The 16,439-nt window shown below is 39.8% G+C and overlaps 1 protein-coding gene across 1 annotated transcript in view; it reads right to left on the bottom strand.

Annotated features, from left to right (window-relative positions):
* Positions 1-16,439, bottom strand: part of PLCB1 (phospholipase C beta 1) — a gene marked incomplete at its 5' end in the record, with an annotated part of 178,892 nt that overhangs the window by 112,472 nt on the left and 49,981 nt on the right. The window contains one exon of the mRNA XM_082480225.1: positions 7,413-7,559. Coding sequence (XP_082336351.1) covers positions 7,413-7,559 — 147 coding nt within the window. The remainder of the gene's footprint in view (positions 1-7,412; positions 7,560-16,439) is intronic.

Genomic DNA, 16,439 nt, shown 5'->3' with positions numbered 1-16,439 from the left:
CTTTCTAACAGGGTTCCTGAGAAGACCTTCCTGGATTTTTTTGAAGGGAATTCACTTGCTTTTTAAGGAGGCAGTGAGTTCATTTATGCTAAAGATTCCTCACTGATGGGGGTCATATAAATACTTCATATCCAGACTAGCGTATAATATAATGCAGACTACTCTAATAATTTTATTGTCTCTGTGGTTATGTGTTTAGATTTTATGCTGGGAACTACGTGTTTTGGTTTGCTTCACTGAACAGCATTGTCTGCTTTCTCTGTATTTTCACCTTCCACTTAGAACTGTACCAGAAAAACCCTTCTATTTGAAAATTCCTGTTTACCGTTTGTGTCTGATACATCAGCTGGAGCAATCATAAATACTCCACGAGGTATTAACATTAGTCCTGTTGAAATCTGTAAGATTTTTCAGCTCTTGCTGGAAGCAATGAGAAATAGTGTTAATAACAGAAGAATTTGGTCAGTTCTGGAAGGTTCTGAAAATCCAAATGAAGTCAGCAAAGTGACAACGTGTGTCTTTTTTTTTTTTTTTTTTTTTTATTTTCCTTAACTTTTTCCTGTGTTTCCCTTTTGATTATGGCAGGTTGTCTTTATTCACATAAAAGCTTTTTTGGTGCAATCCCAATGTCTGTGGTAATCAGTGGCTCCTCTTCTTTGCAGGATGCAAACAAGCATGAGTGTGGATCAGGGTACAACAGCACACATTGCTGTGTACTCATCCCTAAGCATCTGCTTGTGAAAACTTGGCTGTCATTACATGGATCCACTGAACTCTGCTAGCTAAAAAACTACATTCACTTAGAAAACTGTTTTCACGCTGTCTTTCTTTTCCCTCAAAGCATATTGAATTTTGATTAACAAACTATTTTATGATTAACAAACTCAACTTCATGTCCTAACAGACTACTGGCCATTAATATTGCTAAGCATTTTGGACTACATGATCCTTAACCTTCAGAAGTGCTTAAGTAAATCATGACATGCATTGCTTGCCATATGACACTTCTCCACACTACCTTAATAATAAGGCTCAGACATTTTGGAAGGATATCCTGCTAAGGATAAGAGGATATTCAACCTCCGAAACATTTGATCTTCAGAAAGACTCCCACTCAGAGTACAAAATGCTAGCAAATGTTTTAATAATGTTTTTAACTTACTTTTCTGAAATACGGAATATTAGGAATGTTCCCTTAAATGTTTTTTGCATATATTATTTATAAATTTCTGGTATGTGAGTCTCTATTTGCATCTATTCCAAACTATCCCTTTAATAGATGCCTTATAAAATGTGCTAACACAGATACTAAAGGGAATACTTCCAGTATGATATTTTTAATATTCTGAGTACAGATCAATTATTTTAATACTGGAAATTGAAAGCATTATCTATTCCATTGTATAATACAAACAGCATCTAAAGTAAAACTGTAATATTTGTATCTCTTCACACTATATTGGATAAGGAGAAACAGATTTTGACAAAAATTCACTTTTGGAAAGAAAAAAACTAATCAGCCAAATCATACCTGACAGGACACTAAACAAAATGAGCCTGTGCTAATTGATATAAGCTGAGGATATGACCCTTGTTTCCCCATACAGATCAATTCCACACTTCTATAGCTTTAAGCTGCTCATTTCTCAGCAAGTGCACCCTTGTTGGGTTCATTAATCACTGTTTTTCCAACTGCACGTTATTTGCAAGACATGGACTTAAAATTTGGTTACAGTTTTATGACACGTATCCTCTGGGGGATACTTGGATCCAGGTATTTGGGGTCACCTGAGTCTTCACTATTCTAGAAAGAGAGGCTGCTGCTGCTGCCCTCTTGCCCACCCATGGCACCACCTTCTCCCAGCATGAAGAAGTGCCTGTGTACCTCCTTTGCCATGCACAAACATCAGCTGCTAAACCTCCTCTCTTCAGGCAAGTCCTGGAAAAGCCAACAGGGCTCTGGATCATACACTGTAGCTTTCAGCATGCAAACTCAGGCCGTCGAACAGCTGGGAGTATGGCTTTTGACTTCAGCAGCAACAGAACAGCTCATATGTAAGTCAAAATAAGGCTCTTCCCCTATGGCTCTTATTTTTAACAACTCAAATATTGGACCAAAGTAGGACATGCGGTCAGGCTTGCTCCAGCCAGCAGCACGAATACACTTCCTGTCAGTATTGATTGGGGCCCACCCAAACAGAAGACGCAATGCTTGTGGATGCCAGGAGGGCCGGGGCCGGCCAGCCTCTGAGTTTGCATCTCAGCTCAGCTGCTAGCAGCGCCCAGGCAGCTCCCTCACTGCAGCCAGACTACGTGATGGACACTATCTGGCACAGGGTGTGTGGGGTAACCCTCATCCTAGCTGTGGGACACACTTGAGAAAGACACCTCGCATGACTAGCTGGGTCTCTCCAAGTGCAGTGAGGGAGCGGGACCCAACAGGACCTACTTACAGAGTCCTTCCCCTGATGTCAGCTCTCTGTATATTTGTCTTACAGATTTCAGCTATTTGAAGATCTTCAAATGCTGCTATTGGAGTCAGAGAGGTTACCCAATCCTCAACACAGTTTTATCTTCCTTAAAGGAGGGGGTTTAAAAAATAACATATCTCTTAATTCCATATGCTTCAAATAACTTGTCTCTTATTTCAATTGGCTTCAACTGGTTGACCTAAAGAGGCAAATAAGAGAAGGCACAGAGGATCTTGAAAACTCACTAAGCAGTACTGAACAAAATATCACATAAAGGAAATGGAACACTTTCATGATCTGTCTTTTCTTCTCCTTATTGAGAACTCACTATCTCAGATCTGACCAACCAATATTTTTTTAACTCTATGTTCACCTCTGCTGCTACTGGAGGCAAGCTTCCTCTATAAATTTTGGTGTCAGTTGCTGATCTGTATTAGAATAACTAATTTTGCCTTAAGGATATAATCTAGATGATTTTTTTCTCTCACCTTGACAAGGTTTCCACTCACTTTTAAAAGCAGAAATTCCCTCACTTAAGTGCATGGCTTCAGAAAGAGGGAATTGGCATGGGTGAGGCTGGTAAGGGAGAGCAGGTACCCCTTAGGACCACAAAAAGATAAATTGAGGTTTAATGGTGCTAGTATGAACACCCAGCTGTCAAAATTAGAGCAGCCAGATAAAGACATGGCAGAGCAGGAGACCTAAGGAATTTTTACTCGCTCTGCTTAATTGAATTCATTTTCTCACAAAAGCCAACTGCCTCAGAGGGAGATGCAAGAGAGTCAGGCAGATGGGATTCACCATCTGATTGTAGTTATTTTTTATGTATAGGATTTTTTTTGAAAGCAGGAAACCGAATGGTTATCTCAGAAAGTTCCACCTAAGACCTTCCACACAGAACATCTTTCCATTTTGTGAAGCAGCAACAGCTTTCCCTCCACTGATTTTTGTTTTAAAATGGCTACAGTCAGTTCACCAATTTATCTGTAGAAGCAGCTTCCACAGTTGCGCTGAAAAGGCCACAGGGCCCAGATAGCGGTCTGTGGCTTCTTTCCTGTGAGGTGATGTCATCGTGTTCAGATTAACTTCATCTCTGAAAACTCATCTGTTTTCCTCAGTGTTACACAAGGTTTTATGATATTCTGAAGGGGAATAATGAAAAATATCAACAGCTGGAAGGTAGAAAAAAAAATACCCCCCCAAAACTTCTGATGGATAGAAGAGCTGCACAATAACCACTACTCCCTCTTTTCACCCATTAGTCCTCATGCTAAGGTAAACTGACCCCAGTGCCAGGAAGAACCTAATTCATCTGCCTTAGATTACTGGACAGGCTTAGCTGGGTCTGCTGGCGGGAAGACAGCTACGGCTCCTCCTCAGCTCAGCTCCTCTCCTCTCTGCTGTACAAGCTCCCTGAGCTCTCCTACCCTTTAGTCCATCAAGAAAGATGTGGTCAGGCTGGAAGAGAGCGGAGTCTTGGGTCTTGCCAGCCGATCACCTGAGCTCAGCACAGCCCTAGAGGTGTGAAGTAGCCAGGCAAAAACTGCTCTTGGTGGTATGACAAACTCATGCTCAGAGCAGGCATCACCCAGCTTTCCTTTCCTTCCATATGGTGCTGTCATCTTGAAAACTGAAGATACTGTTTTGGAGGCTTTGAAGGTGAAGAAGGTTTCAAGGAAGTGTTGAATGCAGATAATAAGTGACAAGTTAGGACTGAGGAATCACTGAGAACAGAAAAGCTGGAGGACAGTAGAAGAGAGGCTACAGCAGCATTAAAGAAGAGAAAATGCCCCTCATGAAATATTTTTCTATAGAAACAACTGAAAGTAGTGGACTGTAAGCAGGGAAGCAGATGCTGAGAATCCCAAGTTGGCTACACACGCTAAACAGAGTTCTGCAACCTACTGCTGCTATTATTTCCCCTTCTAGCCAAAGACAAAACATGCATTAAAAGCTTGTGATTTTCATATTTTGCATTTCACATAAACAACTGCAAGTTGCATAGCCATCAAAGTCTGCAATGCTGATAATGATACATAATCATTTGTCTTTGACTTTGGGTGCTGCTGAGAGAAATGCTGCAAAGGCACTCCCCACTGCGACAACAGCAGTAACCTGAGGTGAGCCTGGTGAGAAACCAGAAAAAAGCAGGGTTGAATATCAAGGGTTCAAAGGAGTAAATAAATAAATATGATACCAGTGAGGAAAAAAATGAGAGACAGTTTCCAAAGTTTCCAGAAGATGACATTTCTTTAAGCTAGCCAATGTTCACTATAAATCACTTTTTTCTTCACAGATTTTTACCTTTATTCTTAAAAATTGCGTTTCCCTAAGAAAAAGAAAGCAGCAGCACTTCTAAATAAATAATCAGGACTTGATGTACTGCCAAGGGTTTCTACTAAAGGCTAGGAAAATGATCAGCGTAATTAAAATTAAATTCAGAGTGTGCACATGTTTCTTTTTATGTTATACTGTTTCCTTGTGCATCCTTTTTCTGGGTTTAAAAAACTAACAAAGGAAGAGATAATTGGTAGTACATTAAGCACAGTAATCATAAAGTATTGGTAGACTGAATGTTTTTCTTATTGTCCTAATAATTATTACGTGACTAGTTGCTATTTCACAGCTCCAATGAGGGCAGAGGTGCTACTAAAGCTTCCCTTCCAAAGTCACGAACACTTCAGCAGACCCTTTGAAATCTTGGGAAAAAGAATAGTCTGCCACCATTAATTTCATTAATTTTACTAAGTCCTTGTTGGAAGAAAGCAAATGGCAATGTGATTGCTGTATCTGGTCTAGCCTCAAAGCAAAATCTAAGGCTCACAGTTTTTGTAACATGCAGATAAAAATCAAATCATTAATCCCATTGTCGGCCAGCTGCCACACATTTACCGAACATAATGAACCCACTAAAAGGGAAGGGCAGGCGTTTTTTGCCTGTAAATGTGAAAATATACACTCTTAAATGGGAATTTGAAAAAGATTCAAACTTATTTTGCACTGTCCCCTGAGTTTACTCTGACTTACTCTCCCCAGTTTACTAAGCCAGGAATATTATGTTAAATTAAGCCTGAGGATCATGCTTCCAAGTGTAGCTTCGGAAATTATTTACAAACGCAGGCAAAGAAACCTGTAGATGCAAAGTTTCAAGGTAAACTTTCTTTCTCCTAAAATAATTAAATATGTTAGGTCACTTTTGGTGCAGTGAAAAAATTTAGAATAGGTTGGACTAATCATGAATTCCCATCCTTAATTCTTAGTTCTTTGGCTTCTGTGCTTCTAGACCTTTAGAACATGACTCTGCCTTGATCAGCCCTGATAAAAATCTGTGGTACAGTACTGGCTATAAATTCATGCTGGTAGAAGGGAGAGCAGTGTTTTATCCCTTCACACCAACTTTAAACTGCAGCGTTTGGCCTCCCTGTGGGTTTATGCTTCCCACATTTGTACAACAGCTTTACTGTTTTCTTCCAGAAAATCTGTATAAAGCTGCGGCATTTGGCTTAAGTGTGTCCTAATCCCCACTGACAGAACAAAGTCCATACTGGAAGTAAGAGGCCTGCAAAATATCATAATTAAAAATTGCTTTTACTTTGGACATGTCTGCACTTTTCCACAGAGCATAAATTTCTGCATATTGGAATCATAACTTAGAAGTGGCCACGCTGATTTTCATTTCTTTTAATTCAGAGAAACAAAATAGCTGTCAAGCTGAATACTTATATGACAAGCTTTAGCACAAAACACATTTTGCAGCCAAGATATAAACCTCTGAAAAATGGTGTCTGATGGAAACAGTGACAGTTCATTCACTTTATGAAAGCACTAGAAGGTGCTGTAGAAAGTGCGATAACAAACACAAAACAGATAAAAGTAACTACTACATGGTCTGTTTAAACTGGGCATCACCGCTGCATGGTTTAGTTTATGTTTTGGCATACTGGCATTCCGAAGAACTTGGTCAGTTAAGGCAAGTTTTTTAATAATGTTATGTTATCCATAAGCCACATTTTTACGACACACTGTAGCATTACTTTTTTTTTTTTTTAACATGATGCTAAGTCATTAGCAAACATGACAAGACAAAGCACACTTCAAATCAAACAGGAGAGAACTCCCTGTGCATATCTGCTTGTCAAAAACACTTCTTCCTACATAAGCTAAACTAAAATAATAAATTTACAATTATTTTCTGACAAGTTAACAACATCTTAGTCTGGAAAATGAGCGCCAAAAGTTGGGTTCCTAAACTGCCTTAGTTTTGTCAGATTCTTAAAATATCGTTGACTTTGCTGTGCAAACAAGTTCTGACTCATTAACTCTAATTCAAATTAACAGGAGCTTCTGGGTGCTCAGCCTTTTTAAAAACATGATGGCACCTAAAAATTTCAGGTCAGACATTAGATGTAGTCAGAGACCAGATTTCCATTCTTTGTAGATATGAATGGACTGTCAGAAAGCTACGTGCCACGTTGGGACTTCTTTAATCTCTGAATCAAAGGAAATTTCATGGAGCTCAACAAACAGTCAGATTTAATGTTTAGGGCCAAATTTATTAGCTACAGAGATGTTTCCCATATTCTGCTTCGCATACTTGTCTGGCTATCCATGGTTGTCACGAAAAGTACATCGTTCCCTTTCCTCCCCAAATAAGCATCTTAATCTGGAATCCTATCTAAGTTGAAAGAAACTTTCCAAGGACTTCACTGGCTTCAGACCAGACCTTATCTGAACAACACAACTGCTGCTCACCTGCTAATAAAAGTATATTTGATGTATGTGTATAGCAGATAGAACAACAATCAAGTGCTACCCTTGCTTCCCTGAAGACTGAGCTCCATCATCATTTACTGCTGATGCTTTTAGTATATTTTATGGTGCCACTGCAAATAAGCTATGAATTTTTGTAAGATAAGAAAACAGATCTCTCCAACACTGTACCTGTGAGGTAGGTGTTGTGCGAGGAATTGATGAAATAGTGTGACAGTGGTTGAGACATATCTTCATTTAAATCCAGTTTCTCAGGTGGAACAACGCCGTTTTCTTCTCCACTCAGATATCGCATAAATCCATCCACTGATATCTGTCCTGAGAGAAACACAGACCCAGGGAATGCACCAATTAATTTCAAGTACAGATTTTGTGACAAACAGATGCTATGTTCAATATACACTTACACAGTGGTGCGTGTGAAAGACTATATAATCATCAGACTGGCCTTCGTCTCGTTATTCCTATATTCTTTTGTTACTATTACCTCATTTTCAGCCATCTAAGTTGCAGGTAATACACATCCCCTTACCTGTCCCAAAGATAAATCACTTCATAATCAGTGTCTACAGATAATCAAGGGCACAGGGCAATCAGAGTTAGAGAGGGCTGTAAGAACAGAGAAAATAAAACAAAGTCTAACAAGGAAAGGGGTCTTCTGGGGACAAAAGAAAGCATGCTTTCCAGAGGAAACCAAGAAACCAGCACCTCTCAAAGAAACAGGTAACTTTGACCTCTTTTGAATAGGATTCAGTGTGTGTATACGAATGCAACCAAACTTCAAAGCAAAGCAAACTAAATGAACTACCTTTCAAGAGGGAACTAAGCTTTGCTTTGTAATTTTTATATTTGTCTTCCAATTCATATCTCACTGGAGTGCCAGCATAAATAAATTTGCTGGCAAATCAGAAAGCTGAGTCCTATCCTCAGCTTAAATATCACCATTGATCTCGGTGGAGCTGTGCCTATTACATCAGGATGAATTTCTCTCTCAAGGCTTCTGCATAAAGTTGATTTTAAGGTTAGCGTCATCTTGTACATTTAGACTAAAAAAAATAAAAAGCCATTAGGCTATATTTGAAGATTAATGCTTAACTGAACAAATTTGAGGCATTTTTCTTTGCCTGGTATTTTTGTTATTTAGTCTAGATTTCACCTGTAGATTTACTCAACCACTTAGCTTTAGTTAATTCAGTTCCTTCCTATAGTAAACCAGATCTTCTGTACCTCTGAAGAACCTTGAAGCAGCTGTGTGCCTTGGTGACTCCCAACAATGAGAATTTCTTACCTCTTGTCTCCAACCCAAAATACTCTGCATAGTATCTCTATTGAAAAAAAAACCAAACAAAAACTTTGCTGACTGACTATGGCATTGAAAAATGGAAGACTTGAGTTCTACTTCTAACTCTGCTACTCTCTCCTTTTAGAGTCAATCCCTTTTTATCCTAAAACATATAAACTTACACATATTTTTCTAGTAGATGAAAAAGTAATGGGCAACCCTGCATCATTTTTATAGAGCTTGTAGCCACATGACGCAAATATAGTATGTAAAGCATTTACTTAAAACCTGCGCTTGGACCCCAGGATTTGGCTCTCGATCAGAGCGGAAAAGATCTAACAGTCTTAAGTTCAGATGCCTCATTTTCATAACAAGCCAAGATGGTGGCACTAAATGAACCTATTCATATGACAAGGAATGTAGTGACAATACAGAGCAATGCAATTATCTTTCATTCTTATGACAACAATTGTAAGATAGTTGGAAGGAAAAACATTAAGTCCATCCACTATTTTAAGACTGTAATCTGAGTGCAATCTTGTCAGGCTCCACAGCTGCTTTGTTATAGAGTAATTAATCATCCACAGACAGAAGCCTATGTACTTTCCTTTTCACAAGAAAAAAATATAAAATGGAGAAAATCAGGAAAAAATCCACCACTAAGGTTTTTTTCATGTAACTAAAGATTTATGAATAACTTATCTGCTGCATGAATCTACCAGAGACATTATAAAAGTAAACAGTATCAGGCACTACCATGGAATTAGCTTGAGCTAAAATCCACTCTGCACTGAGTTCACTGAGATATAGATATTTTCTGTGGCGTACATTCATACCACACAAGCAACTTCATACGGGAAAAGTGGGTAAGAAATGAAAGGGATAGCTGCTACATGGGAAACCAGCAAAACCATGTCACATTACAGTGATTTGCAACTTCTGATGTTTGAGACTGCTCATCTAGAGTCACCCTTAACATCTCTCTGTTGTCTCAAATGCATTCCTTTCAGCCAGACTAGGAGGCTTAAATTCTGTCCTTCCTACTCCAGGTGAAAATGAAACATACTGTTTTTCATACATACAATTCCTCAAAAAACTGTGCCATCATAATCAATCACGTGGTGTTCGGAAAGAAAGGATTCCATTTTGTTATACAGACACTCGTGTCAGTTCATGTAGATGTAGTATTCAAGAATCTCAAAGCGATCTCTGTGTTTAATCCTCAGATTATACCTGAAAAACAGGGTCCTTGCAGTTCTTGTTTATCAGCTGGAGACCTGCAGCTAAGGATAAATTAAGTGACTGGACAATATCCCATGGAAAACCTGTGGGTTAAGCTGGGAGTTGAAGTGCACAAACTCTTGAAGCCTGTTGGAGTGAACTTGAACACCTTTGGGATAAAAGGAAGCAAGGCCCAGACCTGCATTTCCTCCACACTGAAGTCAGACAAGGTCTGCAAAGTGGTCCTTCTGTGTATTGCTGCTGGTATTAACATAAATCACAGCAAGTATTATTCACACGTATAATTACGTAGTTTCTGAGTTACACGGTTATCTGAGCTTATGGCTGTAGAATGTTATTTTCCCCATCATAATTAAGCAGTCAGCATTTCAGAAAGTGAAGCAATTTGCAAGTTCAATTACAGCCCATATTGCAGCAGTGAGAGTTTGACTGTGGAACAGAGGTGGCAGATGTCAAAGGGACTTCGTATCCTGGATATTAAAGAGTAGATTGTTTGTGACCAATGTTAATGATATTCTGAGACCAACTGCAGTGAGGACGATCCTTGGTGGACAGTCATCCAAAATGAAATGGCCTCAATTTATTGGTAAGGTTTGTTCTCTGTTTTTCTTAAGCATATTACAATTATAACAGACATTGCCAAGAAAAAATAATCTGTGATCGGTTCTTTCCATTACAGCTGTCACCTTTATCTTCAGATATATATTAGGAAGATTTAATGATATGATTAGACATAAAAAGTTAGAGGGAAAACAAACACACCAGGCACAAACACACAGGGACAAGACAGATTCATGCTTTTTTCTTTTTTTTTTTTTTTGCTTCCACATCATTACCTTAAAATCATCTGAACCCTAGGTCTTTGATGAAACTTTCAAAATAACTGCTGTGCTTTATATACTTAAAACTGTGGTCTTAAATGGATTATCTTTTTCACTCACCATTGCCGTGTTAAATTTGATCTGATGTCACTTATTCGGACAGAAGCAGACCCAAAGCTCACTACTGTTTGTTGAAACGCTACTACGAACTCCAGTAACGTTTGGTTCAAGACCTTACTAAATAATCCTAAGTGCTACGCAAAGAAAGCCAAGACTCCAGATGACTCTCTTTTAGCTATGTTGGCAAAGCCAGATCCAGATGAGCAAACACAGCTGTAACCATAACAGAAGCTATGTCAGCAGCTACAGCGCTCAGTGAAAAGCCTTTCCTCTGAGGGGTTTGGAGTTTACCAGCACAAGAAAGTTTTTCTTTTTTTTCCCCCTCAAATATCTCTATTTATCTGATTAATTAGAATTTTCCTATGGGGTCACTCAGCAGTGCTATATTAAAACACTTCAAACAGCACAAACGTAGAAACGCCTCCTTTTTCCTGTGGTGTGTGGTCTATTTAAATGCCCAACACTTAACTCTTTCCCTCAGTGCCGCTGGAACACCTTCTGCCACACAGGGCAATGCCTGCCCCGGCCGGGCCTGCACCTCCTCCTCCTCCTCCTCTCCCCTCAGGGCTCACAGGGCTTCTCCTCACACTTTTCCCCTCACTCCTCACACTTTTCCCCTCACTCCTCACCGCCGGCAGCATTTTGCCCTTTCTTACACCGCTGGAACTGGCCAGAACCATCTGGAACCATCAGGGCAGGGGCAGCCCCGGCCTCTCCTCACAGAGGCCTGGGCAGCTGTGCACCCACAGCCAACGCAACCTGAAAGGGAAAATGAAGGGTATTCTAACCCAATTGTTCCATTTTCAACAAGAAGCGACCGCGCAATGTGCCAGAGATGAAAGATTCGCAGAGTTTGTCAAAACCACCCAGCTCTGACATAGAAGATGCTCATATGCTGTGTTTGATGATTAACATAGGTATTTTTTCTTCTCTGGACTCCATAGACTGAATAAACCCATAATGGATGTCAGCTGCAAGATATTTGACTGTCAAAGGACACTAAGCGACTGGCTAAAGCTTTGTGCCAGCCATGTAAGTAACAGATCAATTTCAATGTTTTTGTAGTGCAAAGGAACAGGTCTGTAAATAAAAGAGCAAGTACTTGTTGTCTTGTATAACATACTGAGGAGAAATATGAAAGCATCTAATGTATTCTTAATCACAGACATTCCCAATACCTCAAAATTATAAATGTGCAGCTGAACACTTGTCTATAAATTATAAATTACATACACTTTTATGTAATTCTAAAAATGTATCTGAATTAAAAACTTATAAGAGCTAGAGGCACTGGAAAGTCTGGAAATGCCTTTACATGCCTCTCTCCATATTTATACATCTACAGACCTTCCAAAAGCCTTTCTCCAAATGGGAAGGAAGCTTGTAAAAGAAAGGGACCTTGATTCCTCCACATCTTATGAACATTTTAGCCATTACCTTCTAGGTATGAAATGCATGGCAAGGTACCCTCACATTCAGGACCACTTGCTTGCCCACGCAAACTGTTATTCACACGATGAAGTTTCCCCATGCCATCGTTTTACAAGAGAAATCTAGTCCAAACTCATACAGAGCTATCCGCATCAGGTTCTGGATTTATCCCTGCGCTACTTTTCTGCGCTGCGGATTGAAGTTTCGCTTGCACTGCAGTTGCACATTCCAACAGTCCTTCTGCGGCATGCCCGCAATCCCTTTTCTCCCCTACACTTCTAATTTGGAAGCTCAACTTCATCTGCCAGTTGCTTGGTGGGGAGTTTGTCAGCAATTGTCCCACCTGCTGCCTCCATACCTCATCCTTAATTACACAAAGGAAGAGGAAGCCCATATAGGGGACTCCAAAAATGTCCTCAGCATTCAGCATTTCACCTGCAGCAAAGTGTGAAGCAGCTTCTTAGCAAGTGGATCCACAGGACACCTTGAACAGCTGCTCCATATGACCTGCTTGGTGGTTAAATTCATGCAGAGATCAAGGCAGAACCACCAGACTGACAGTCAAGTGAGGTCAACCAAATCTGGTATTTATTCACTAAAATTTGGTAAAAGGGAGAAATAATTTCCTACTAGAAAAGTAATATATTTAATAGGGATGCTGAGAGATTCCCTTGAATATCACAGGCTGTGATCAGCTTCATTACATGAAACACGGGAAATGTTTGTGCAGCAGCTTGATCTTTTTCTGCATCCCTTGCTCCACCTGATTGCTCCAAAATAGTTACAAGGTGGGGGAGAAGAGCACAAATGAAGTGACAAGCTCTGAGTATTTCACAATACTTCCTTATTAGCTACAGCTACATGATCCTGTACCTTTCAAGAACTATTACGCTGGATCAAAGACATAAAATTTCCTGGATGGCAGTTTAAAGAAAAGCACATAAAAATGTAACTGTTGCTTTGCCCATAAGAAACAGGGCTCCTTTGGGGTTAATGTTCGTTGGGTCTAAAAGACAACAGACTCACTTCCATCATCCCAAATCCTTTTTCTTGGAAGCTGTCTGCAGGCAGGTGGCATACTGCTGGCAAAGGACCTATTGAAAATGCACAAAATCTATAGGGGTAATGAAGTGAATCCTCTCTTCTGTGGTTCTTGGATATTGTCAGCATTCATCAATCAAAATGTTTTCTTCTGCAGTTTATGAGATCTGGAATCTCCCCATTCCTGGGAGATGGTGTTCACAAATTTGCCGTGCAACAGGAGTTCCAGCCAGTCAGTTGAAACAGTTGATAGGATAGACTGTACTGTGTGAATATGCTTCTCAGAGGCTCCTCTATTTCAAGACTTACTGTGTTATCAGAAGGCTCTTCATAATCCTCTTTGACTAAATCTAGAGAACAGAGCATATTTTTCTCATCAGGGCCTGTGACTGTCCTTGTGCAGGGCCAGAGCACTACGCACTTTCCCGGGCAAGTGCAGGCATAGATAATAGCCTCACATAAAACTGTTCTCATGCAGTTTCCAGGGCTGCCAAAAGCATAGGCTGCTTTTGACACAACAATCCTTCTCCTGCTGCTTAATGAGACATAGGTAACACAACAAGTTCCTGCTTTCCCAACCTCTCTAGAGTGCCAGCATGACCAGCATACTGTTCTGGATGTGGAAATGCTCGTGGGTCCCTGGGAGCTTCCCAGCTCATCAACTTGAGGATGTAAACAAACCCCTGCTCACTCAACACCTGCAGCATTCTGCCAAGCACAAGATAAAAGACGTGAGGGTTCAAAGCAGGGCTGAGCTTCTAAAAGAATCTTCTTCACCGGTTCAGTGCCCTCTGCAGTGGCCCAGGATAAAGGTCAAAACCCCAGCAGCGTAGTAGTCTGAAGGAAATATAAAAGTACAGCTAATCCTGCAAACTTCTCAACCCAACTGCTTAAACTAAACTTCGTCAGCCTTATTTCCACAGGTAAGCTGTATGCGCAGCTTCTTGATTGCTACTTGGTTTTCCCCAGCTCTGCCTAGCCCGCCCCAGGGAGCCTTCCAATCCTTTGGGCAAAGTCTGGCAACAGAGTAGGACAGAAAACAAGAGAGGCACATCTGAGAGCAGAAAAGACCACTTATCTGCGCTTTTCTTTGCACTGCAGTCTTGCAACTTTAACATTAGCCTTTGCTTGTCTGTTAAAATGTGTCGACATTTTGTACGACAATTAAAATGTGTACTTGCTTGTAAGCAGTCAACAGGTTTGGCTGTATGGATCTTAAACATTTCTTTCCTTCTATCTGCAAACTTAATAGAGCCTTCCATTTGTTTACGCCCATGCTGTTAATCCACTCAGTTATGTAACTGGAAGGCACAATTGTGCCAAGAGATGTTATTAAAGTAAAAAAGAAAATGAACAAAAAAAGGAAAAGAGACAATTAATTGGCACCTCGTACTTCCCAGCCAGCAGCACAGAATTACTTTAGTATTTTGTCTGACAGCAAAATCAGGTCTATTCCAATGCAATCTGTAACACTAATCACATTCACTGTAATCCCATACAACTGAGCAGTCCTCTCAACTCAAAGATTAAAATTCACCAAGTAAAGCAGATATTTTATAATCCTGCAAGAGATCTGTACAATATGCCCCATTGGGAATTGTATTTCACAAACCAGCACTGCAATTTACAGCTCATTAGGTATTAACATTTTCATGCACGGCATAGAGTAGGATGCATATACTTCCCGTGTGTCTCTTGATACCGGGCACGTATTATCTACTCTATGCTTTCTAGCTTTGTGAGCCAGCAGAGAAGTTCACAAGGACAAATTTACATAAAATTCACACTGTGTGGGACACAATGTGCCAGAGCTACTCCGATAACACTTGCAGCATTTGCATCCAAGTGATTTTGGAAGTGATGCTGAAACCTGTTCAGCTTTCTAGACACGTGTGCTATTACTATATTGCTATGGCGTAACCGGAATTTCTGTCTGTATTCAGTTTTTTAAACCAGGGCAGGACTGCATCGTCCAAGCAACATCCTCTTAATAGCAAAGTCATCACAAGGAGAGAATATGGTACAAGGTCAGACAAGACTGAAAATGCCACAACCCCTACAATTGTGTTCCTGGACTTTCAGAAAAAAACACTGGGAGCAGAAAAGACTATCAGGCCTCAGGTCAGGATCTGCAGATACTTCAAAATATCTATAAGCCAACCATCATGTATACACCACAAGCAAAGTTGTCAGTAACTCTTCCATTTTAGCAATTTTCTCCGTGATCAGCAAGGGGAAAAATTCCTCCTAGTCAGACAGTTTTATCAAATTAATAAGTAAGTAGAGGAAGGGCAATACATCTGAATCGCTGTATCTGAATATTAGTGAAGCATTTAATAGCATTTCTAAATTCAAATTTTTCCTTATTGGAAAAACTAATCTGCAGAAAGCACAGATAGAAATAAACTGAGGTCAGAATAGAAGATCAGAGTTTCTTTGAATTTGACAGCTCAACTGCACGAGAGAAGTCCAGAGGCTGCCACACTGATCAGCAGTAGCTCTAGTTTCATACAGTCTTTAATAATCTGAAAAAGTAGACTCAATGGCACAGGGTTTAAAGAACAGGCAGTTCTCTGGGAGCTGTTATCAAAACAGGACCAGGTAAATGGGAAGGAAATCAAATGAGAAAACACAAATAATAATTCAAGCTAGGTAGCTAATCGTTCAAACAAAGAAAAATACAAATACAGAGCTGAATTGGGAAGAAGATGCCTAGAAGTCCATCATCTTGAAAAGCAGACAAGATCCAGAGAACATCTGCATATAGCTGCATCAAAAAAGTTGGTTGGAAAAAAATGTAATTGATTAGCAGGACATTTTACTATCAAGTCATTGATGAAAGACGTAAACACGCATGGCATCAAATACATCAACATACATATCCATAAATAAACCTAACCATACAGCCAATCCCAAAGATTTAATGGATATGTTACGCTTAACTGTTGACAACATGAAGGATCTTAATGGGATCACTGACACTGCACCCACTGTCATGACTCTAGTTTTTGCTTACTAGCATCAGAAATGTGTCTGTATAAAGAAGATTATTTAGATAAGTGTTAAGAATAATAAAGTATGTCACAATATATGCCAAAACAAGAAAGATCAAACATGTAAAACTAAAGTGGCAATAATATAATGGTCAACAAGCATTTTAAGTATAAATGGTAAGGATGAGAAAGAACAGTTACAGTGGCCAAAGGCCAAACCAAGTAATAAGATCAGAGTAAGCAACAGAAAACTTGGGGTGAATGTCTG

This window comes from Vanellus vanellus, assembly GCF_965231255.1.
Source record: "Vanellus vanellus genome assembly, chromosome: 3".
NCBI lineage: Eukaryota > Metazoa > Chordata > Aves > Charadriiformes > Charadriidae > Vanellus > Vanellus vanellus.
The sequence above is the reverse complement of the archived record's forward strand: the minus strand, read 5'-3'. Positions and strand labels throughout refer to the sequence as shown.